Source organism: Periophthalmus magnuspinnatus, chromosome 3 (assembly GCF_009829125.3).
Source record: "Periophthalmus magnuspinnatus isolate fPerMag1 chromosome 3, fPerMag1.2.pri, whole genome shotgun sequence".
NCBI lineage: Eukaryota > Metazoa > Chordata > Actinopteri > Gobiiformes > Gobiidae > Periophthalmus > Periophthalmus magnuspinnatus.
This window is the reverse complement of record NC_047128.1, coordinates 21,997,476-22,024,264: the sequence shown is the minus strand read 5'-3', so window position 1 is coordinate 22,024,264 and position 26,789 is coordinate 21,997,476. Positions and strand designations below refer to the sequence as shown.

General features: G+C 41.7%; 1 protein-coding gene across 3 annotated transcripts in view; it reads right to left on the bottom strand.

Annotated features, from left to right (window-relative positions):
* The window catches only part of znf536 (zinc finger protein 536), a 294,307-nt gene that overhangs the window by 108,286 nt on the left and 159,232 nt on the right, over positions 1 to 26,789 (bottom strand). For 2 of the 3 annotated variants that reach the window (XM_055231159.1, XM_033985229.2), the window contains exon 5: positions 22,005 to 24,256. In XM_055231159.1, coding sequence (XP_055087134.1) covers positions 22,005 to 24,255 — 2,251 coding nt within the window. In that variant the 5' untranslated portion in view covers position 24,256. Of the gene's footprint in view, positions 1 to 22,004; positions 24,257 to 26,557; positions 26,629 to 26,789 lie in introns of those variants that run through there. The other variant, XM_055231162.1, reaches the window with a different exon arrangement.

Genomic DNA, 26,789 nt, shown 5'->3' with positions numbered 1-26,789 from the left:
TACAGCAAAAGGAATAGTTTGGACGGTGTTGTGGCCACACATGTAGCACGTAGTTTCAAAACTAGGGATTGGTTAATTAATCTGGGTTTTCAATTTTGTGTTCCAACTTAGGATAACAAGTTAAGATGATTATAAAAAGTATGTCTTGGGTGTAATCTACTCTTTTTTTTTTAATTCCTTTTTTGAGCAATAGACTATAGCAAAGTGGGGCTACTACTACAGCTACTAGTGGTAAAATATTAGTAGTAGTAGTAGAAGACTTTGTAGTATTAGTAGTAGTACACTTATTCCTTACTTCATGGGTATATCAGTATGATTTTTCATAATTATGTCTTTTTTTTTTTCGAGAACCAACACATAAATATAATTGACTGGTACTAAATTCAAAGTAAGAAGTTTTGCCAGACTCGGAAAAAGTCAACATAGATCACATGGCTACACGTGTAATGCTGACATGCCAAACGTACAGCGGTTTGAAGGCTTGCAGATGGGGAGGGGTGACACAGTGCTAACTCCTGTCTCCAAAAGTGATGCACACTCCTGCATCTCACCTGTCCAATGCCATTCCCTGGTTTCTCTGCGAGCCATCAGATGTTGCATTTACCGCAACGCTGAGCAATGGAGAGTATGTGATCAGCCCGGGCTTCCATGCACTTACACTTGACAACTCAACAGGACACTTAGTCAAGCTAGATCTGGGATTTGAGCAACCAGAAAAGGAGGTTGATATCTTGTCGCTAAATCGCGTCTCCCTTATGGCTTTGTTAGTATTTACCGCTAGAATGTTACAGAGTGTATCAAATTGGAAGAAGGATTTTTTTTTTCCTTGTGCGGTGCTGTCGGCTCCCTGATTGTCAGAGTATAAAAATAATCGTCATGGAAATAGATCTCATTGACAACGTGCCATATTCACACTGTGAGCAGCTTGTGCCTTGTGAACGTTATCCAGAAATGTCCTCCAAAAACTTTTCTCCACAAACTTCCAATCCCTTATCCTCTTTTTGCCCTTCTATCCAAAAAAATGTGGATGCCAAATGGGGACGACAAAAGACTAAATTCTGTGTCAAGAAATAGCAAAACAGGTACGAGCAAAGCACGCTAACAGATCACAAGCAAAGAAGAGATGCTAGAATTCTGGGATGGGAGGGGGGATTGTCCAAAACGGCTTTTGGAAAATCCAGCGTTCATCACTGTGTCTAATAGGAAATACCTGATTCTGGCCTGGGGAGTACTGTGTCGGCACGATTACACCTTATACCTACAACCCGCGCCAGGGGAGGTGGCATTTGGACGATCCGTAGCCCCATGAGGGTGGCTGGTGGCTTAGTTTCGACTTAGCCTTAGCATGCCTTAAGACGGAGGAATAAGGGGGAATGAGAAGGACCACAAGGGAGGGATGCAAGGAGCCTTCTCCGTGAAAAGCCTTGGATAAACCTGTGTCCTCAAGAGGGAAGGAGCTGACTGGTACAGCGGCTGGATGGACGCCCAGGGTTAGAACATGATGCCTTGAAAAATGGCAATGCAAAAAGACAACTAGAATGAATGGGGTTAAAAGTTGTACAAACTTGTGGTTTTAAAGTTGGTATTAACTTTTACACACATTTGGTGGGACTTAATTTACTACATTTCTTCAGTTGTATGGACAGTCGCACTTTATACATTTTTATTAATAGGTGGGATGTAACAATATTGTGATTATCCTTTTGTAATATATAATTGTTGTATTTATTACGTTATCTACTGTATGTTTTTAGTTTGAAAACCCAAAATTGCACCAGTTGCTATTCTTAAAAGTGTAAATTTTGTGTATGTAACTTTTCATATGAAGGGTCCACAAACTGCTTCCCTCCACAGAGATGTTAACAGTATTAAACTTATCTGTCTCCATGGCGACTTGCAGGTGCCACCACCAGCCTTAGTTACAAGTCATATCAGTGAAGAGACAAGCCCACTCACAGTAACATTGCGTAATGTGTTTTAACAATCAGCAGAGGTGTAAAAATTAAGTTAGATAGTGCTAGAGTAACAAGCTACACTGGACTATGCTAATTAAATGAAGCAAGACAGATCCCATTCATTTTTTAAAACTTTGTCTCTCCTCACATATTTTCCCTGTAAGATTGGAAACCCTCAAATTACTTCTTTGCAAAAACAATAGACTGCCGACTCTTTTAAGAACATCTTAAATCTCAGAGTGATTTATGCTCCGAAACCCACAGCTTAATCTAGCTCTGAAAACGACTCCTAAGAACTCCCCGTGAACGTTTACGCTTTATACCAGCGACGATAAGAAAGACATTTACTTGCTAAAACAACCTTATCACCGGCGTAAACATATGCTCGCTGTGTGGGCCGTCGGGCAATGGTAACTCCGGGGCAGATCAAAAAATATAAAGCGAATGGGTACGGTTGATGAGGGGAGCGTTCATTAGCAGAGTTGTAAACCAAAAGTGTGCAAAGAATGTCATCAAGCACATGTTCGGCACCGCGTCCGTAAGGGAGCTATACCTGAGGCTGTCGCGATCGGAGGTGTTACTCTAATAAGACAACAGTCGCTTTTATTTACAGCGGGGCTAGGATGACATCAAACATGCATTAACACATCCTTCGTTTTCCCTTTGGTGATCACACACACCTTTGTTATTTTGTAAACAAACCATCTAGCTAACAGCCCCTTTTTCGCCGAGCTAAAGATACATTCAAACAACATATGCTCTTGACGTGAAAATAGAACAAAAAAAGAAAAAAACGCAATAGGTGTAAAGCGTCTAAATTGCGATTGCACCGCATCTTGGAAAACAAACACTTTGCTTTTGTTACCACGACAACTGAGACAATGAGATTCCGGCTGCATTGTCAGGACTGCAACTCGCTACATTATGTGTGACAAGCTTAAGAGTAGATCTAGAGGCGTGAATGCACAGATTTCCAGCTCCAGCCCTTTTGTGGTTTGAAGATAGTCCGGCGAACCGCATTTGCATGTGTAACCTTGCCAAAGACTTAAGCTTTAGCAGGCTAATGTTGTCTGCACGCTTGCAAAAACCCACAGTTTGAAGTCAGCACCAATGTTAAAGACTGTATAATGCGTTTTTGCAATTTGACAGTTTGTGTTACTGTCACTTCCCATGCTAATGCCTCCAAGCGCAGCCGACAATTGCAGAGCTATTCAATTGGAGGATTTAAATGCGATCAACCCCAACATTTGTTTTTTAATATATCTATCTGGGCAAACAACATTTCCATAATAAACCCTTACAACCGGTTTTCACGTCTTTTCTCTTTGCTTTCTATGGCCGCAAAATGAATTCTGCTCGGAACCTAATTAATCCACAAAGGTTTCATGTCTTAATCCCCAAAGTCAAGGGGGTTATTGTCCTCGCAAATGAGGTCAGCGTTCCTCCCAGTGGAAATAAGGGTTAGACGCAAAACGCAGGGAGTTATAGGAGGGACTGTGGAGCCCTGCAGGTCTTCTTTTTTGAATGGATGTGTGAAGGAGGCAAAAGGTCACACGACAGATCAAGAGCTGGAGGGGGTTAGGTAGTAGCAAGTTAGAGCTGTTTTATATTTTTTGTCACTACCTAAAAGTATTTAAATAAGTAAGGTAGTTTGTATTATATAGTATAAATAGTAAGGTCCAGCACACTGAATAAACTTAGTAACATGACTGTCTACTACTGCTACTAAGTAATACTACTATGCACAAAAAACAAACTAACTAATAAGAAACATGTCTCATGTAGGAATCGAACCTGAAACCTTATGGTAATACGGCAGGAGTACAACCCAACATTATGTCACGATCCTACTACAGACGTAATGTGTGTCAAACATTTTAAAATCCACAGTACCTAAACTCGCTGTGCTGAACATTCCAAAAAAAACTACTACAAGCTAACTTTTTGAAACAGTTTTACTTATTCTGAAATATAGATAGCACTGAATGAAATGTGAATTCATGTGACTAGTGACAGAAGATGGCAACCAGATATTGAAAACTTGAATCAACGGCTGAAGAATTGAACAGTGACTATAGTATAAAACTGACCACCCAAATCAATGCTGACGCCTGAGAGAAGCGAGAGAGAGGGATAGCGAAGCGCTTGCCAATCTTTGCTACACGGCCCTTTTGAACCAGGTGCACCGGAGAACTGCTTCTTATGGTAATTGTCACTAAGGCAAGTCACTGTCAGAGCGAGGCGAGGAGGCATCATCCAAGTGTGACAGGACCACGGCCATGATACAGCCCTCCGTCTGGTGGATGACAGGGGGGACGACACGACACACATGCCCACATCAAGCTGCCTCCAGCCCAGTCAGCACCAGCGGCCCACACGGGGTCTGTATGGGGGACAAACCCGGGGAACAGCACGGAGCCCGCCAAATGCTAGTTCGGCATCTTCCCTCTCCGGGTTCACCGCGGGCCCTGTCTCAACGGACGAAGCGGGCGGCCAGGGAGAAGCACTGACAGTTGACCGCGATAGTCCACATCTCTGTCCATTTAAGGCCATCTCGGACAAGAGCTTTCCAGAGATCCTTTGAGTCGTCCAATCAAGGCTTGGCTCGAGGCGAGGGGGTGGAGGTTGCCGGCCAATGGGAACTCGGTTAACGACAGGGTCAGCCAATAGTGGGCATGTTGAAAAGCGGGTGGGCCAAAATGGAGGCTAGCTAAAAGAATAATGTCCAAATAATGATGCATCGGACAGCTTGGCGAAATCTGTTGCAGTCAAAGTTCGCCCACTGGACTCTGGACAGCATGGCGAAGAAATGTATGTACGAAAGATATCAAAAGACTAATTTGATCATGCTAGAAACTTCGTTAAAGATTGTGAGAGTTACTTTAACTTTATCAATGGGATTTACACCACAAAGCCTGCTGGGAAAAGGCACAAATTGCTAGCGTTCTGTGCAACTGATGGCGGAAACAGGCAGTGTCATCCATACATCAAAAGCATCTGCTGAAAAACCTGGACGTTTTTGATCACCGATAATTACCGTATCTGCACTCCAAGAAGACTCAAGCAGTAAACAAACAGACATGTTGGTGGGAAACGGGGAAGACAAAGGAGGAAAGGGGGAGGAGGGGGACCGATGGGGCTTTGTAGACGACATTCTAATTTCCAACTTTTGTGCGACTTGTGGAATAAAGAGGTTTACATTGTCATCTCCCCACTGCTAAGTTTGAAATATGAGTTTAAACTGACAAAGAGAATTAAAATCTGTAAACGTTGTTTTCTTTTTTTCCTGATGCCTAATTTGAAAATCAGCTGTCAAAGTTGGTGTTTGTTGATTTTTATCAACTCAAGGGTTATTACATTTCAAGAATATGACAATTAAAAATCCCTCAATCATTTGCTTGAGCATTCGCTGTTTGGCTGGCAAACTTAATAGGAAGTGATGTAGAACTATAAAGAGCCGGTGTGATAACAGTGTTCAATCATCAGTTTAGTTAGCTTTAGCGTTCTGACAGACGGGAGACTATGTTGACTATAAAGACCGTGTTTATTTTTGGTGATGGTACAGTAAGGTTAATGGCATAATTGCCTGTCATGGGGAAAGTACAAAACCATAAAATAACTAATTGCCATACCCAATAACCCTTAGATATTGGGAAAAAAATACATGTACTGCTTTGCCATTTGAAAATGCAAACAAAAGGAACAGTACAATCAAAGGCAAAGGGTTATTTTGCTGTGATGGTCAAAATTTAATTGTTTAATCACTAAGGCAATTTTGTCAATGCTTTTGCAATTTATAGAAAGAGAGTTTTTTTTTTTTTCCTTTTCTTTTTAGTTAGCTTCTAAAAGATTGGATCAAAACCAATTCTAATTGCTCACTTGAATAACAACACTTTCAAAGCAACTGGTACAAACTCACTGAATCCTTTACTATAAGAAACAGTAACTAAGCTCCACGTATTCCACTCAGCCTGCTCTTTCTCCCTTCTGCTGTGCACACATTCGCCTCATGCCTCCCCTTCATCTCAGAGGATATATAGAGGAGAAAAAAGATTTAAAAGGACTGGAAAAAAGCTCAATTGTTTATTGATTTTATAATAGGCTTAGTGCAAGAGAAATAAAGTGGGGGCTGGTGGGGCGGCGTGGTCAACCAGAGGCGATGGCGTGACAAACAGCGAGCTTACGAGCAGGTAACAACAGAGCACAGTCCAAATGCCTGGATGTATTGGCTTGAGCCCTTTCGGTGTTTTTTTCATGGCATTGTTATCCTGCCTTTAAACCAGTGTAGACATAATCGCTCGGCTCACAAACAGGGCACGGCCTTCTGCGTCTTAAAGTGTGTACTTGTGTGCAAGAGAAAAAAAAAGAATCAAAAGCTCCTTAAGTGAGTGTGGCTGCGTACATTCAAACCGTCAATTTAGAAAGGAATGCTGTAAATATCCCTGGGTTTTCTTGTAATTTCTGATCAAAGCGGACAGCTCCATTTATTTACTTTATGCTTTTGAGATAAACATGTTACAAGCTTATAAAAATATATGCCTTTGAACAGTTTAAGGAGCTGGGTGAGGCAGTCAGTGTGTGTGCGAGTCTGTGTAGGCCTGATATATGGATGATAACACTAATTAGCTCATTTTGTTTGGGGCACAACACTCATTAAAAACCCAGTGGGGCCATTAAAGTTAGCGTCCCTCCAAACCATCACTGAGGCCATATCCGTCTCCCCCCGCTCTTACCCTCCTCTCTGCTCTTAATAGCCTTTGCTCGAGGTTGTTGACTTGAGTAAAGATTACTTAAACTTGGATGAGACCCATTTTACCTGTTGTTCCCCCGCAGACCACAATCTTGAACTTTTGATTATATCTTACCCCTTTCCCTCCTGTTCTTAGCTGCCCTAGCACCTCCTGCAGGCAGCGCGCCCCATCCTTACTCTAATAAGTGTTTACTGAAAAGAAACTGGGGAGGATTTGTCCCAGTGAGGAGGGGGTGATGGTGGGTTCCAAGCTTTGCACAGCGATGTCGCTGTAATACCGACAAACCTCCCCGTGATTCGGCGCGGCTTGCCGTGCCATAAGGCGTCCGTTACACTGCAGCGGGAGAGACTGAAGGCACAGGCCTGCCAGGATTAGATGAGCAGGTGTAGCATCCCGCTAACAGATAGAACACAAAGCCATATTCAAGCCTATTCTCTCTGGGGCTAGCTGTGCTAAAGCTAACAGCTTCTGTTCAACTAAACAGGGTTTCGAGTCAATCCACAGCACATATTACTGTCAAAATAATGTTTCAGATGGAGGAACATCAGGTGTCTGGAGTGTGGTCTGCTTTGGGGTTCATTAGAATTATTAGCTACAAATGGATATGGGCAAAGTGGAGCCCACAGCTCCATCATGAGAACAGACATACTCTTCAAGGCAGCAGGTCTCTGTTGTTGGTCAGAGGATAATATCATATTGAATCTAAGTTGTATTAGTGGGGCTATATTGATGTTCTGGAAATAGTTTGTCACATAAACCAGACAGACTCCTCCATGTTTCACAGTATCAGTCATGTTGGCATGGAGCATAACTACACTAAGTGCTCGGTCATTCCCCCTCCGGCCTCTTTGCCAGGTCGATGAAAGGCAAAGCTCTGGAAATATCCAGGTCTCAGGTCTGGATATTAAGAGTGTTGATTAGATATATGAGTTTGCCATTTGCCCACGGAGCGTGGAGTGTCTCCGACAGAGCTGGGGACCATATGGCTGGTGAGAGATTTCCCCCCTCTCTTCCTCTTCGCGCAGCCTGACAGCTGGATGGCTGCTAACTGGGGACGAGGAGGCTTGGCAGCTGCAGCTGAGAGCAACGCTTTGATGCCGCTCACCCTTTTTCACTGCTCTCTCTCCAGCCCTCCTCCTACTCTCTAGCTCACTCACACACACTTTTGGAAGACCTGCTACTACACACCACAAGCAGTCAGTGTTGACTTATTCAAACTTTTACAGGGTGGACAAGGGAGAAAAAGGCCTAATCTTTGGTTAACACATCCCTTTTTTTAAATATTTAGCAGCTCTTTCTTAAGTACATGGCGGTTACTCTACTGAATGTGATCTTAATAATTCCAAAGTGTTTGCCCTCAGAACGTGTGAATGCTCCGTCAGAGGGATGACGATGTGAGATAGGAGAAGGGAGGGCACCCATGGGTGGGAGGTGTCAGTTGGGTGGAGAGTGCAGGGAGGGAGTCGAAAAGGCCTCTGGGAACATATTAAGATGTACAGCTGGTAAGTACAAAAAAGTTAGAGATTCCTGATTCCCCTTTCACCACCCCTTTTGTCACACTGTATTCTTTCTTTTTGAGCCTGAACTTAGAGATGTTTTGTGTGTTAACAAGCACGCTCTACTTTGATGTTTAGACGAAAACACCTGAACACAACACATCCAAAAAGACAGATGTGCAAAACTCCATCTAAAACTTTAATGCATATTCTGCAACCAGATTATAATTCACCCCATTCCAAACAATATGGCCTTTCTTTGCCCAAATGACCTTTTACAGTCATTCCTCAGCACTCCGGCCAAAGTGTTTTAAATCATGCTTATTACAAAACAGCTTAAGCTAAGCTGCAAACAAAAGGGTCGACTGCGAGTCCACACCAGATAGATTCCAGCCAACAAGTTTAATGCTAGCCACTAATAAGAATAATAATAGCATTCCAAATAACTGTACCTCATTTTACAAGCAGTCATGTGAACTAGACATCTGCATGACCACATGTCCAACCATTTGAGGCCAGACTGACTCCAGCTTAAGGTCAGCTCGGAACAAATTCACTGCAGTGGGGTCCAAATTTATAATCCTATAGTTTTAGTTCATGAAGACTCTGCATTAGGTCTTGTTTCCATTAGGTTATTATCAAATAGAGCTCTATATTTTGCATGTGATTCAATAGGAGGGTGGGATACCTAACTTTTCTATCATATTCCAAAAGTAGTACTAGTAGACAGGAGTAATGTTCCAACGTCAGTGATATGGTATTTGAAAAAAGAAAAAAAATACTATGAAACAAATTCGAATTACAATAAAAACATATCTTAGTAATACATAAATAAATAGATTAATCATTTAATACAATAATAAAAATAATAATAACAATATAAAATGTGTTTTGTCAAGTTTCTCACCATATATGAAAACATTATTACACATAAGGAACCATGTACTTATTCTTAAACACCGCATTCATAGCTTGTTCTTACAAAACACTACTTTCTCACCCCACATTTCCTCAATGCTCCCTCTTGCGTTCACTCCGATCTGAGCATCCTACCCCCTCCCACCACTTGCCCTAGTGCCCTTCTCTCACTCCCTCCCTCCTTTCTCTTCCCTCCTTCCTCTACCTCATTTGCCTTGTACAGTAACCCCTCCCCACCACCACCCTATATCCATCTGACTGTCTTCCTTTCTTCCTGCTCCCCTCCCTCCCTCCCTTGGTCTTGTTGAGCGCCCCCCTGTTGCTGCCTGCCATCAACCAGCTCTTAACTGGTGAACATGGAGGACAAACCGTGTAGCGGGGATGAAGAGGAGGAGAGGAGGAAGAGCATGGATGGGAGAAGGGCCGTAGCCGGAGCCAAGCGGAGAGCAGCTGGGCACGGCTAACAGGGAATGATAATGACCTCCCAAATCTGCTCTCGGCTCCACAACAATAGGGTGCTCAGTCGCCTGGAAAATTGTGTTCATCAGCTAGCTCTGCTCACTTACTAATTGACATTGCCAAATATTTTAAGAACAATTGGAATGTGGCAGGGCGAGAGGGCAAAAACGAAAGGACGAAAAAAAAGGAGGAAAAAAGCTTAGAGATCTTAATCCCTGGACTTAATTCCTCCCTGCGTTTTTTTTTTTTTTTTCTTCTAGTAGAGCTGTGTTTTTTGCGATGAAGAGATAGCTAGGCGCATTTTTTATGTCGCTTTCTGCTCTCTGTCAGCGGCCTGATGTTGACACAAAGGGCTTTTTATGTGACCTGTCAAAGGGGTTAAGAGGAGGAGATGGAGCGGGGATGGGGTGAGGGGTCTGAGGGAGGGGGGAGGAGGAAGATGACGGAGCAGCGGAGGCAGAGGAGGAGGAAGAATAGGCGAATTGCGGGGAGGACGAGGAGCAAAAGGCAGGATTCCGCAGTCCTGGTATCACATGTCTGGCCCTCCATTTTTAATGAGGCAAAGGTCAATGTATTCTCTTGCTCTTTCACGCGCAAGAGGAACCCCAATCATGCCCAAGTTAACTTGTTCAAACAGAGACCCCCTCCCCTGTCCTCGCCGCCTCTCGCCCTCCTCCTCCTCCCCCTGCCCCGACCCTACCACCTTGGACTAAAATATTGCTGTTATTGACAAAAATTCATCTTTTCAAATAAACTAATTTGTTGAATCAATATTCCGCTAAATTCAAATGTATATGAGGTTGTTAGTAATTATGTCTGTTTGAATAAGTATATCCTGAACTGTGTATGTGACAAATGTACATCTAAAAGTACAGAATAAGTAGCATCAATTGTTTTGATAACACAAATTACGACTAATTTACAACCACGCCGGATTGAAAGTACACTAAAGATTACCTTTTGGAGAGAAATGTAAAATGTAACATTGAAACAATATGGTTGCAAATACTGTCTCAAAAGTGAATGTAACAGTGCACTATGGATCAAGATCAAAATGACAACAGCTGCTTGTTCCACAGTATGGAATTATCTTTGATTGTATTTCTCAAAAATCAGAAGTGTGCCATGATTAGTTTTACATTTTTTGCTGAAATGTCAGGGCCAGCAGAGAAGGCCTTGCTGGCCCTGACATTTCAGCAAAAAATATAAAACTAATCATTTAATACATCAATTACATCACAGCTTTGTATTTTTGGATCTAAAATTCTCTCAGACATAACTTAAATATGATCCTATCATATTTGGTGATATTTTTAGGGTTGCACGTTCAGAAATGTCCTCTCTTTCCTTAGGCCTTCTGTCTGCAACCTGCTGGCCCTATCGTTAAAACTGACCAATCAGATTGTCCCCTTGCAGGCCAGCACTGGTGCATTGGCTTAGTCCCGCCTAGGCTAATAGTGCTCAGCGCTGGGCCTGGCTCTGTCATGTCATGACTGGAGAGGCCACCAAATTGTTTGTTTGTCTGAGTGAGTAGCTTTGGCATCTATAGACCTACAGATAGTTATACCTGTAAATATGGGCAGGGGGCCCAGGTTCTGAGGCCATGGTCTGACACTGTCCAATAAATACTCAGAAACATGCATGCTCACTGTGAACTGGGTTGCCTCTTGACTTGTTCACCTGCTTGTATCCATGGTGATATAATGTTAATGCCATGCTTTTGGAACATTCCAGATAATACAATATATCTCCCAAAGTTACATAGTGCATCTTTAACTCTTTTCTTTTTACTTCCCTCAAACATCCACTTCCATCCACCTAGATCACTCTCTAGACCACCACAGGCCTTCTTTATAACACCTGATTGTCTCCATGGAGACAGATACGTTTAATGTTATACTCTGGAACATTCAGGACAAAACATTAACATCTCCAGTAGAACAAGAAGGTGGCAGATCCTCTACCAGAAAAAGTTACATAGTATTTCCCTTTTTATTCATCTTGTTAAAACTGCCATCTACTTCCATTCATTTGCATTCTCCTAACAGGCAAAGCAATACATCTCCATGGAGACAAGAAGGTGACTAAGCCTCCACTGGGAAAAGTTACATAGTGCACCTTTAAATCATTCCCTTTTAATCCTCCTTGTTCAAACATCCACTTCCATCCATTTGCATTCTCCGGACCGCCACAGCCCTGCCTCATTTCACAGGAATTCAGCATTGACGGAGGCAGACAGCTGTCAGCAGACACAGAAAGGAACTTGGCGTACTCCCTCCCATGCCCCCCTCCCCCCTCTGCCCCTTCGCCCGGCCCTCTATCGCTCCATCGCTCCATCTGAACCCCGGGCGAAGTACACATAAACTCACACGGAACTTTTACTGGCTTCTCCTCACCGCCTTTATTGTGCAAAGTGCATAAGTCTGTTCCAAATGATAGAGTCGTCACTGCAGCCCACATGCAAGTAATGAATATACAGCAAGTATAAAATGATGTATATGGTTATCAACTCCTTTTTTAAAAGCAACAAGCACTACCGTATTTTAATAAATGCAAGATATGCTGCCCTTATGTTCAAAGTACATGAGAATGATTCAAATGATAGTCATCAAAGCGGCTCACTTCAAGTAATTCATGGTTTAAGTGTATGCTCAAAATCTGAAATAAAGTGGTAAAAAATATGCAAAAAAAAAAAAAAAAAAAGAATCAGTTCACCCATCCATTTTCTTCAGCTTTACCATATTTAAAGCAAGGAGTTTTAAAATGCTTTACTTTGTATCCTTGCAAGTGCTAATATGTTTCAATTTCCAACTTTAGCAAGAATCACTTTTTTAAAATAGATTTTGCAGTTTTTGCCAGTGGCTCACAACACAAGGGAACAAAAGGTTTCAGCAGAATCCACATATTCATTTCAAAGCTGCATGTAGCTAACCCAACACGCTGACTTGTTTAACAGTAATTAATCCCACCTCATGGAAGATAGTTTCATTAAAAGACACAAGCTGCAGCAAATAAATATTTGAAGTACCAATAATTAGCCATAAAAAGGGACTTATTCACCCCTCTACAGCTCAAAACTTATATCGAGGCCCGAAATATATTGTTCCACTTTTCATATATTTAACTATAAGTCGATATACCAATTATCATGACAGGCCTATGTGTGTGAATGTGTGAGTGAGTTGGAAAAGTGCTATATAAAAATGTGACCAAATGTGACCATTTCACTGCACCAAGATTTGAAAGTAAATGTCTGCAAACACTAAATAGACCCCTAACTTACTCTTCAAGAACTGCAACTTTGAAATGCTAAATTTTAACCATATAAGACCATCTAACCAACACAGACTGAAAACGTTTTAACGATTAACATTTGCAAAATTTTGGAAATGTAAAAAAAAAAATCGAGAGCGAAGGCTTTGCAAATACGACGACTTAGCCAGACGATTTCGGCAGATTGTGAATGGAATCCTTACTTAAACTTGCATTCCTTTGTGCATCATAATAGCAACTCCCAACTGCTCTTTTTCAATTCTGCTCTGTTTTTGAGTCTAATGTTTATTTATGTCTTGCTTTTTATTCTTTCTCTCTACAACTGCATTCCATTTTTGTTGAATTTCTCAACCCAACATAAACCCTTCTGCAGACAAGTCACCTTCGCTCCCTTTGCGACTTTTAGCAATGACACCGGAGCAGATAGCTTGTTGATGTATTAGGAATATTAATATGCAAGCAGTCTACCTGACGCAGTACGGCAGCCTTCTGTTATGGAAAGATAAATATTATGTTTTAATTATAAAAACATAAAACAGGAAAGAGAAGGTTGACGCCGCTGATGGAATGGAAGGCATGCAAACGAGAAGCGAAAAAGTAAATCTGCTTTTTGGCATGGTTAAAGCTAGCGATGGGACTTTTTGGCTCTTTCATTAATTAAAGATGCACTATGTAACTTTACTGGCGGACGTAGATGGTCCATCATCTGCATGTTTCCATTGAGATGTATCGTTGTTTTCTCTGGAATGTTTCATACCATGGCGTTAAACCTATCTATTGACATGGAGACAAGCAGAGGACGCCATCGGGCCGAGTTACAGGTCGGATCTGTGAAGAGGAGATCCGGCTCACAATAATAACGCATGTTTTTCAAGTTTGTTTGTGTAATAAAAACACTTATAATTGAATAAATGCAAGACAGATACATTTAATAACAGATTGTGGAGCGTTCCTGACAAAAGCAACAACATCAGGTCACAGGCAGATGGAAAACCCTCCTCTAGAAAAGTTACACAATGCACCTTTAAAAGACAAGAGTGTGTTTCGTTGATGTAAAGTGCTTTTATTGCCTTAAAGGTGGAAAAGTGTGATTTAAATTTGTGACTATTTACCGTATTGTCCAAACCACAGACTGTATATATAAATGGACATAAAGCAGCTAAACTGCTAGCGGCTGAATTCCAAACAGGAAGTGATCATGGGCGCGCTTCCTGTTCCATCGACTCTGGCTCCAATTCACTTTACATGGAAAAACTACCGTCTCTCTCTCTCTCTCTATCCGCTGCAATGAGCCTCGTCATTTTGGTCTTCACACGTTCGTATTAACCCGCTGTATGTGATTCTGGTATTTTTATTTCGCTATTGTGTCAGTAAATCGAAAAATGAACATTACTAACAGAAGAATCAGGCGCCTTCTTTCCCCGAGGTCACTCCCATTAGCATTAGCAACAAGTTTGATTGACACCATTGCTAACCGCTCCGCTAAACCAGCAGTGCAGGCAGGAAGAGGTGTTACTTTCATTTCGCCCGTGTAACCGCTAGCCTCGACAAACCTCATTTGAACGGAGCTGATGGCTACGGGTGACGTCACACTCACTTAGCCCACTTTTTAGACAGTCTATGGTCCAAACTTGAAATAAAATGTGTTATCTAATGGAAACTTCAAAACTACAACTTACGGAATATGTTTAAAAAGCTGTTGGATGTATTATCTGCGTTGCTTCCTTGCTGTTTCTTAAGTTTGTTCAGTACGTAGAAAAAAATAGACAGAAAAACATCTGACACTTTAGATTCGATATGAAATGCTCAGGTTAAGGAGCAGTTCAACAGATGAGATTCGGCCGTAAACGTCACATAACTTGTCAAAACAAAAGAACGGTACGATCCAGTGATGTTTACTCGTCATCATTCACTCTACTCCTCCTTCTGTAGCTTTTTTTCATGTACTCTTTCCCTCACCATCGCAATCTCCCCTCTTGTTCTATCACCTTTTCCTCCCTTTCTTTGTGTCATCTCTTCATAACCAAGCTGAGAATCAAACACGGTCATTAAGACATAAAAGTGGCCGATACACGTTTCATATTGGTCCAAAGCTTCATCCACTGCTACCCGGGAAAACGCCACAACTTCCCTTTTCCTCGATCAAACTCTCTCCTAGGAATACAATTGGAATTCTTCAAAAAAAATACATTTAAAAACACGAAAAAGGGCCTTTGCTAATTCTCGCCGAGGGTAATATTGACAAATTTTCGTCTACGAGAGAGAGAGGGAGAAAAGTCATGAACATGCGGAATCAAATGAAAAGAAGAGAGAAAGACAGAACAGAGGAATAAATTGGCCTTTTATATTGTGCGAGCGTGTACAAAAATACTAAGTCTGCATTTATCCAAGACGTGTCAATCATCGGAGCACACTGACAATTAGCACATTTGAATGGGGACTTTTATCATTCGGCAGGCACCAGAGCTCTGACCTACTGTAATACGGAAATACAACGGCGAAAGGGGATTGAATGCAAACCACTAACACAATGACTGTCTATTTAAGTTTGGTGACACACACACACACACAGAAAAAACACCGATATGACATGACGGGTGAGGGAGGGAGGGGAAGTGCGGCTGGGGGAAGTTGGGTGGGGTGCGGGCTCAGAAGAATGGGTCAAATAGGGTTGGCAGTGTTAAAAGGAAAGTGATTTGTTTATGCGCAAAGTGAGGTGAAGTGAATACAAGAGATATACGCGTAAGTTTAAGTAGTATATGGGTGGGTAGCACTTTCGATATTACTGTGCGTTAGCCCTTTCTGTGTATAAAACCACAAAGTTTGAGAAAAGTAGGGGTATCCAAGTGAATATACATATAAACAGTACTCCCATAGTATTTTAATGTAGTTAAATCTATCTAAAAAGTTAAAATATAGATTGCACGGACACATCAATTGCTAGGCTTTACTACTACTATACTTTTTAGTACTATACATGATGTGCTGGCTCTACTTTAGGACTGGTATTTGCAATTCTATTCTGTACGTCTAATGTATTCTATGTAAAGGTATACATGTTACAGTGATAACCAAAACCAAAACACCTAGAACAGGGGTGTCAAACTCATTTTCACAGTGGGCCACATCAAAAAATAGTTGCTCTCAAAGGTAAATATAAGTAAATGTACTCAAATGTAATGTAAAATAAATGCAACTACTTTTTAATATTGTTAATTAACCGTTTCTATATTTATTATTTACTCAAGTTACAAATATTGCATGTGGATTTGCATAGATATGAGAAAATGGCTGTGTAACTGTGTATCTCCTGATAAACTGATATTTTAAGACAGTCATACGTTTTAATTTACATTGTCACGAGCTACATAAAGTGACATAGCGGGCCGCATTTGGCCCACGGGCCTTGAGTTTGACACATGTGACCTAGAAGAATCATACATAGACACAGGAAGAACATGCAAACTCCATCCAGACTGTCTGAACCCGGGACCATCTTGCTGTGAGGTAGTCATGCCACCTCGCTGTACTCTAAATAAAAAGGCATTAGTAATTAAGATAGTGTGATCGTTTCATGCGCTTGATGCCATATTTAGACACACTATATTGGATTTGTAAACATGTTTAATAGACTTTCATGCTCGTGTCTATAACCTGTTGAAGGCTGAGTGAGTGAGTGACTTGTTAATAGCCGCTTGGATCAGGTTTGTCACCCTGCATTTTGTGGATCTTGTTTGGCGCCACTTTATTTCTTAATGACACAGTAATTACAACTGTAAGAGTTTGTCCGCATGTGTAATTACGCCCCCATTGTAACGACGCAATTAGATGAATATCCACGCTTTATAACCTTAGGCGGCAAGTCGGCAAATCCAATTTCAATTTGTATGGAGTGAGCATTTTGCCTGCTTGTTTGAGCCGCGGTAAAGACCCAAGGATATACAGGCTAATCCCCGCCATGTTAAACGCTCTTCCTCCCTCGCTTTTTTTTCCTTCTTCTTTAAATAAATGTAGACACGAGGGATTCTCCGCCGAGAGAGAGAAAGAGAAAGCCAGAGGGAGAGCCCTTTAAACCAGGAGCAGAGGTACGAGTGGGTTTAAGCTGACTAGTCTACGCCGCTTTAGGCCTTACACACACAGCAAAACCTCCTTTTACACAATTAGTAACATTTGAACATTGACTAGAGGGGCATGACGGCTGCCAAATGATCACTTAAGCTATTTTAAATGTCATATTTGTCTTGTTTTCAGTGATGCATATGTAAATTGCATGACACTTACTGTAATGAGTTGTAAATGTAAATAGCATACATCTATAGTATACGTTCTATCGCACTGCATCAAATGTCTTTGGGCTAAAACCAACCAGCATCTTAATGCATTTTCGAATGAATGTCTCTCCCAAATCGTCACCCCCATTTCACATTTGTATTCACATCGCATTTCCATTGTCCAATAAAGCATATAGGACAAAACATTTTAAAACACAACTTAACATGTAGGAAAAAATGTAAGGCCTTTATAGAAGCTAAAATTGAGATACCGTTGTTTATAGTCGAGATTTTTGTCAAGTTATGTTTTTCGGTTTGTCTTTCTCTTCGAACTGTGATATTCTGAAGACTCAAGTTTCTCACATAGAGTAATAAGTGAGTAAGTGATAAACAGCGTTGTTGATTTCCAAATGAAACCTCCAATAGGTTACAGAAATACAGCATTTAACCTTGGACAATGTAGAAAGTCATGCAAAATGTTATAGAAAATTATTGCTTCATTTGGTTGCTTGTGTTTGCCTTTTAAGATAAATCACACTTTTTGTTCAGTGTTTGTGCAATGACCCTAAAAATCTGACCAACAATGCTAAATATAATCTTTTCAGAGCTTTTTCAGAGCTTTTAACCATGTTATAGTTGTTTCCCCTTCTCATTTACTCCCTCAACGTTGTTTTTGGAGCGATTTGTGCAGGTTTGTGCAATCTTTAATCGCTTATTTTCAAGACGCCATATTGCCGATCAATCCCCGTTTTCACCGCCACTGGTACACGCCCATCGCTCTGTACTTACTTCATTCCGTACTTTTATTTTCTCAATATTATGGTACAAATGAAAAGAAAAATCCGTTGCTCTCTAGCGTGATCTGCAGCTATTCATCGGAGGTGCTGATAGCTACACAGTTCTACGTTGTGATGACGTTTACGCCGACGTCAGCTCCCACTGGGCACCGTCCTTTTCCCACCCAGAAGTTTCCCCACTTGTTTCTTTTATTAAGTCGTTCTAGATGAATATTGCGACTTAAAATGTGCAAATTATAACATAACGATCTACGGGTGCCATAGATTAGAGCTATATAACAGACACGAGCACAATATGTCTGCTTTAAACTTGCTAACCAAATGTGTACAATGATTCCATTTACCCTAATCACAAGTGTGAGGCGTAAGAATAGCAGGTGGATCTGAGGACAGCAAATAAAAAGACAGATGACGCCGCGCATAAATGTAATTATCTCTTTGTTTTCGCTCAAATAAAGAATAGGGAACATGTTCAAGGTTAGCTGGTGTGCTACTCTATAATACGAAAGGTCTGTGGAGGACATTGCTGACACAGGCCTGCCTATTTTCCTCCCATCTCCCTTTTCTTGTATTTTTTTTTCTTCTTTTTTTTTCACTCATTGCTTTTAAACAAGTGCGCTCTCAAAGACAAAAGCGCCGGAGTTGACCTTCTTTCACAGTTGAGATGTTATTGTTGATTACTATAATTTAAGTTTAACTCAGAATCGCCGTGGGTAGGTGGCATGGCAGCCGCGGTAGCAGGTGCACGCAGACACACATTGACGGGATTGTTATATTTTTCAGTGAGAGATTGTGAGGGGGGGGGGGGTGAGAGAGAGAAAGGAAGAAAGAAAGAGAAAGACAGGGAGTGAAAGAGAAGTTGAGATAATATGATAAAACAGTACAGTAGCCACATCCTGTAAGTTAGAGGAGGCACGCACACTGCAAAAAAGTTGTACACTGTAAAATTGGAATGCAGGATTTCAGTATTGATTTGAGTCATTTTGAGCTTTGTTGAGTTTGTTTCAAAGTATTTCTGTGCGATGGTGCTCTTAAAATCATATGAATTAAGAATTGTCTTCCACTGACGATTTTAGACAAAGGAGTAAATGTCCTCTGCAAATATTCATAAAATCTAACGCAGTAGTTCAGACCTCTACTGGCTTTTTGTATTGTATTTTTGTATTACATCAACACTTCAAATTACAATTTCCTGTTAAATGGAAACCACAGACCACGTTTTTCTCTCAAAAACTGCATTCAAACACATTATAAATACCTAATGTGATAAACAAAGAAAATTAACGGTGAAAAGAACTACTAAAAACAACATAAACATTCTGAATTTAAACCTTTTTTTCGGCGTAAAGAACTGATACGTACCACAAGTGCACACAACAAACTAGGCTAGAACCATGGCACCTAACTCCGCATGATATTCAAACACATTTTTCTCACACATCAAAGCTTTCTAATTTGAGAGTCCCTGAGCCCCGAAAGAAAATCACATTGTCTAAGTTGTGAAGAAAAGACAAGTTTTTCTTTCATTGCTACTTGATGAAAAAACAGGAAGTAGCAAAAACAAGCATATTGAAGACGCTTTTCATTTTCATATCTGTTTACTTCTCACTTTTTTTTTTTCAGCACAACCGCAAAGGAGACGTTCGAGATATGTGCACGCGGTGTCTAATTATTTGGTGCAGTTTGTCAGATCAAAAAAAAGTGAGTCTCAAAAGATTGTTTGAAAAGATCTGGGCAGTTGGGGATAGTGATGAGTCCATGATTTTCAACTGTGTACTAAGTGGGTTAGAAAGTATAGTGGTATGATGTAATTTCTGTTACTCGCTCAGAGACAAACTGCATTATGGTTTAGGACTCTAGTTTTTTTGTTTTGGTTTACATTTTAAGAACACCTTATTTAGGCCACGAAAGATTACCAAGTTATACTGAAGGTAACTGTCTATAAGGCAACAAATTGAGCAATATAGGTAACCTGCTTATGACCACAGCTGAGGAGGCAAAATGATTAATGGTTGATAGTTAAATTTATACCTACATCAATGACCTAACAGTAAACATTATTATTATTATTATTATCATTATTATTATTATTATTATTATTATCATTTATTTATTTATTTATTTATTTATTTGTATTTATTTATTTTTTTTGCCAATTGTCATGCAAGTTATGGCTGTGTGTAGGAAATTTTAACATACATTTTATTACTGTGTACACAACATGAATTCAGTTTTAAAGCTTCGATAACAGTGTAGCCTATACTCACATTGGTAAGCATTTTAATCATAATAGTTTACACATCTACTGACAAAATAATAAAAAGAACAAGTCATATGTCTGAATACAGTGCCACGTTTTTATTAACTACTGCACTTGCACTGAGACAGACTCCAACATTATCATTATGAACGCGAATGCAGTTTCAAACTTTAGGGCAACAGTGTACTATATACTCACAGTAGTAAGCATAATAATGATCATGGTAGTTTACAAGTCTATTGATAAAAAAATAAATAAACAAAAAACAACAAAAACACATTGTCGTTAACTACTGCACTTGCAATGAGAGAGTCTCCAACATTCTGAATTACAATTTAGACATTAGTCTTTGTTTTATTCAGTGTTGTCTGCTTTAATCCTCCTCTCCTCCCTTCAAGACGATGCCTGAGGGAGAGGATTTCACCACTTACAGCTAAATCAAACGCGCCTCATTATACTCCGTTAACATTTGCTTTTTTAAAAACACATTGCTTTTTTTTTTTTTTTTTGTCAATGATTATTTTAACCCGCTTATTTTTCTTCTCTTAGCGTTTACTCGGCTGGATGTTAACACAGCACTTCTGAAGTTGTCGAAGCTGTTCTCATCAGATTCAAAGCGCTTAAGTCAAAAGAGACAGACAGACAGAAAGAAAGAAAGAAAGAAAGAGGGAAAGAGAGTGAGGGAGAAGGGGAGAGACATAGAGAGAGAGGGAAAGTTGCAGCATTAAAATTCAGAAGATAATTACATCCGCTACACCCCCACCCTGTTGAGAAAGTGTTATGTTTAATAGTCTCTATAAAGAAAATAGGTTTTTATCTCGTTCTCATTTTCATTAATTCCTAATTGGGGTGGGGGGTTGTCTGTTATTATTTCTTAGATTAAAATAAACATAGCCCATCCTATGTTCAAACCCATCACACTACACGAGCACGATAAGGACTTCATGCCTCTGTGGATAAATAAACACTGCTGGAATTAAGTTGCTTACAGCCTTAAGCTAAGCCGCTGATTTATATTTATATTATTTATATATTTTTCCCTCTCAAAAGACTTAAAAGCACATAGCCGCTTTCGCAAATGAAGTTCACAGATTTTCGTTTTGACCTGCTTTATATGTATATCTTTAATTAGTGTCTTGTTTAGCTTAAACCGACTGATTATCGCACAGTCGTGACCTAATTACCGCTCGCGCTTCTTAACGCCGGCGCGGTGCCCTGAGGAGCGAGCGAAAGTTACCTTTAAAAACTTGTGTAATCATTAGCAACGAGCCTCCCTTAATCCCACTAAACATATACTTATCTAGCCCCAGCCGGCCCGTGTTTGCCGGGGAAAGGAAGAGGAGGAAGAGGAGCGAAGGGAGGGGGGTAGAGCTGTCTCCAACGCATTTATTAAAGGCATTTATTAATCACTTTGCTTAAAATGAGTAGGTCCCTCTGCTCCTAGTCTTTACTCATGTTCCGGGGGGACATAAGCCGCTAACCTGCAGTGTAGCTGCATTGCCAAAGCAGGTATCTGTCTTGCCAGGGTGAGTCCATTTAAGTTAATAAGGCTCAAGAGTAATTGCAAGAGAATTGGAATTTCATAACCTGTTTTCGATGTAAAATGCAAGTTCAGGTACAATACTGTATTTGCAGATTAAACAAAAATAACCCAACTTTTCGCAGATAAAAAGTATGAACATTTTCTGCCAGATCCTAAAAAACTTGAAGAATGCCTAAAAATTCTGTCCATGATTATCTAGTTCATCAAATTAAACTGAATATAAACTGTATATTATTTAAAAGGAAGAAAGTGTATGGAGTTAAACTATTAGTATATCTTACCTGAAGATGGGGACGAGGGGTGTGGGCTGTCGTCCTGGACACTGCCTGTCTGTGAGTGGGCCCCTCCCATGGCGCTCTCCTCGGTGACGTTGGAGGAACCGGGGGTGGTGGATCGGCTAATGGACTGGGACTCTGGATCACTGGCTGACCCGCGGCGCTCGTCCAGGGCCTCCTCCATGCTCCTGCGGTCCTTGCCGTGGATGCGTGAGTGGACAATCATCTGGTGGTAGGTGCGGAAGACCCGGCCACAGTCAGGGCACTCGGAGGGTTTCTCCTTCATGTTGGAAATGCCAAAGTCTAAGTTTGGGCCACCTAAACCAGCTAGGCCTGCAGGTGCATCTCCAGCACCGTGGTGTGACAGAAGGTCGCGGTGACTGTCAAAGCCTCTGCCATCTTCCTTCATGGACATCAGAGCTCCGCTGCCGAGCTTGGAGCCTTGCAGGGCCTCAGACAGCTTCTGTTTGGAGCTATCAGTAGAACCAATCATGGAGTAGTCTGGTTTGTCTTTAGAATAGGCCATAGACCCACTATTCTCATCCTCCTGCCCGGGGTGCATTTGGTGTGGATGCTGCTCCTTGGGCATGAAAGCTCTGTCCATAGCCATGCCACGAGCCATCAGCTGCCAGGCCTGGTAGTTATTGAGAGAATCCATCTCTGCCACCTTTGCAGCAGCCTGAAGACGCTCCATACAGCTGGACTTGAGAGGGGGCACCAGGTTAAGACAACCGAGGAGTGAACGCTTTTCATTCTCATCCAGCCCGTGGCCCATGCCCGCTGCCATCGGCCCCAGGAGTTTTCCCAACATCTCTTTTTCTTTCATAGCGATTCCGGCTTTAGCCAGCATTTGGTGTTGCTCACTGAGGCCCTGCTTGTCAGGTGAAAGAAAGCCTCCTTGCAGGCAGGAGATGTAGCGAGAGTAAAGGTTAGCATGGGCCTCCTGAGCCAGATTGCCCATACTGTTGACTGCTGCCATGTCTTGTTCACTGGGCTGCGGGGGCTTACTCTTGATGGCAAGCTTGTTCAGATGCACCTTCATATGGTTCTTGAGAAACCAGGGTTCCTTGAAACGACGGCCACAGATCTGACAGCAGTGTTCAAAAGAGTCCTTATGTTTGCGCATATGGCCCTTCAGGAACCAGGCCTGGCTGAAGACCTGCCCACAAACATCACAGCGGAACTCATTGGCCACCTGCGTTCCTCCAGCTCCACCTGACCCCGCACCCTGTGTAGTCTCAGCGGTGATGTGGGCCTTCTCAACATGACTTATCAGGTCCTCTTCATGTGAGGCAGCAAACTCACACAGAGTACATTTGTAGGGCTTGTGGAGTATACGGATATGACGATCCAGCTCTTCTTTCTTCTTAAATTTGCCTTTGCAGAAGGTACAGCGGAAACCTGTGGCTGGGTTCAGCTGATCGTCCAAAGCTCCGGTGGGCTTTGGTGAGGAGGAGGGCTGGGACAGGGTCTCTGGAGTGCCCAGGCCCGATGGCTGGAGCAGGCCACAGGCTGAGCCGAGCTGTGGCTGATGGGTGGTGCTGTTGTTGAGACCCAGGAGGGGTGTGGGGGGAGTGGGGATGATACTTCCACTTCCTCTCATCTGTTTGTCTCTGAGAATAGCTCGTTCCTCCAGCTCATGGAGCAGCCTGTTCTCCTCACGCACACGGCCTCGCCCTTTCCCCAAGTTGCCCAGTTTATGGGTGCGGAGGTGGATCTTCAGGTTGCCTTTCTGAGCAGCTCGGTGGTCACAGTAGGGGCATTTAAAGGGCTTCTCTCCGGTATGTGTACGCATATGCAGGGACAAGATGCTGTTAAAGCGGAAGCGCTTGCCACACAGTGGACAGGGATACTTTCTGTTCTTGCGGGCATCATCCTCGATGTCATTCATTTGGGACATTATGCCCAAATTCTGGCCATTCAGGAACTGCTGCAAATCAACCCGACCATTTAGCCCACTTAAGGCACCTGCATCGATGTCTCGGTTGAGCTGATTGGCCAAAAGTGCCATCTGACTGCTGATTGGCTGACTTGCCAGGGCAGTGTGGTGGGTTTTCTCATCCAGAGGTGTAGCTGCCTTCTCCTCAGGAATTGGTTGCGGGCGGTGTAGGTTGGGGAAGGCGTGGCCTAGTTGGGCAGTGAGCTGGTGAAGCTTCTGACTGATGGGATAGCGTCCATTTAGAACTGCACTGTTGAGATGGGCTTCTGCATCAGGCACTCCTGATGACACACCAAGGCACAAACTCGAGTCTTCCATCCTGCAGCAACAAGCACACAACAAAAGCACAGGGTTAGTTTAATGAAGGCATAAAAGTATGAGTCATGTTAAAGTGGCTGATGTAGGCCTAGGTGTTCTGGAGACATGACATTCTTATAATGTCAACAAAACTTTTACAAAATTATGTATTATTTTAGATACAACAATTACTCAGTAAACACGGTGTGCAGTGTATAATTAAGCTACTTGTGCCCATCCTATCAGAATTCCTCCAATTACACGCCTTAATGAATGGAACCAGGCACATTGACAGGGACGCCACAGCAATACTACAATTATGATATTAACAATGGCACTTAAACCAAAGGGTTACTCCTGTAAACACTCTTATCTCACTGACATGACACTGTAATGATGCAATACAGTCCTCAAGAGCAAAGCTACAATTTGATGTGAAACCTTTAGCTCGAGTTACACAACCTCATTTATCTTACACCTTTTATTATATTCTGGGTGGACAAATACTCATAATGTTAAGTTTCCAAAGTACTTAAAGTCTGACTCTTCAGAATAGATTGGAGCAGATGTACTTCCATACACTACCACACACAGAGATCCACAATAATGAGCAGAGATTAACATCCCTAAATGTGCTTTCTTTCATATGTGCTTAAATAAAAGAACAACAGCTTTAATACAGTTCCATCTGCTCTCCAGATGGAGAGGTACACTTGTATGTGCACACTTCCTCTGGCTGCTGGCAGGGGTCAAGCCCACAGAAATAATAACCACAGTTCTGCTTTGGTCAACAAAATATTGTATAATATCTCATTAAGCTGATTAGTATGCGGCCTGGCAGCAGTGGCAGCAACAGTGCTATAATGCATGATTATAATGAACAACAAAAATCTATTCTAGTAAGGCCATATATAATGCATGTGTAGTAGGTGTGTTCACTTTGAAAATAAAAGTGCTCACTAAGAGACCCTTAAAAGAGGACTTGATCACGCCCACATTAAACATACTGCATGACATTATGTACATAAGGTAGTGAGGGGCACTAAGGGCATGTAAGGACCAAAACATCTCTTGTCTCTCTTCCTACTCCCCCACTGTCTCTCTGGCACGGACCATGTGTCTTATTCATTTGTTTTCACATTCATTTGACATTTCTCTCTCATTTGTCCTCCTCTCCTCTTCAGTGGGAGGTTAGTAGACATAAGGGGTGCCTGTTCTGTAGACCTTGTCCCCTCCAACACACAGTCCATGCCGGATTCTTATCTCTTGGGCATGAATTAGACACTGTAACAGCTTCCACTTCTGTCCAAAGGAATGTGACACTTGTGGGCTGCCCTTTGAAATAGCCACAAGTATCATAAAGCAGTTGAACTGAATGCATCTCAAATATAATGGCCACGCTATGTTCGGTAGTCACAGACTTACTGTATGACATGCCAGGAAAAGCTTAAATTTATGGCTTATCTTGACATCTTATTCTCCTGTGACTTGAATAATTCTTTCCTCATTGGAGTCGAGCTTAATAATAAAAAAGATAAAATAGTGTAGAATACTGTGTGTACATTTATGGTTGGCAAAAAGGATAAAACTTTGTTAGACTGATCCAAGCGACGCACGGTTCTAAATTGTATTTATGTGACACCAGCTCTATCAGCAGCCTTCGTGCCTATATCAGGGCAGACCTGATTTGAATAGGCCCTTTTTTACAGAGGCGGCTGGCTGCCTTTTGGAATAGAAATCTGTGATTTAAACTAGGCTGATGAGCTGTTGCTCATTTAGGGAGATAGCAGCTTGCCCTTTTCTTCAATTTGATTTCTGCCTTTATCTTTAACATATAACAAAGGCAGATAGACAATGGAATACTGTGAAATGAACTGACGAATCCAGTTTGTGTTTTTTATAAACGTATCCTGGCTGACGAGCGTATGCAAATGAGCCACATTAATATGCTCGCCTTGCTCCCGAGCCATTTTATATTTTTTCCCCTGATTAAAAAGGACATTTCTTATGTGACATCCCCCTCTGCTCATATCCACACACACATGCAGGGGAATGAGGGGTTGGTGTACAGAACAACACACACACACACACACACATACTCAGCCTGTAACAACAGCTCTATAAGAGAATGCCCTCCAAAAGACACAGTGGGTGTGTTTCATCAAACGGCTGCCCACAGAAGGCTTAACAAGTCTATGTGTGCTGTTATACTGTTACACTGCTAATATCCGAGTGTTAGCACCGCACTGCCAAATCATATGTACATACAGTAGACACACAGCTCAGACGCACACTCTAACAACATGGTACAATGCATTCTTACCACTGTTTAGAGAAGTCTCTCTGTCTCTGCCTCTGCCTCTGCCATGCTGCAGTGCTCTAAACACTTGCTCTTGTCTGTGTGTAGTAGGTATGTGCCGTTATTCAAACCTGTATAACCTTATCATTTCCTGGCATGAACACTCTGCTGTCTCATTAAAAGCATTGGCTCCTCTGATACCTCTAAAACCACAATCACTTCCTTTAGCGTTTTCTCATGAAGCTTCAGCTGTTGC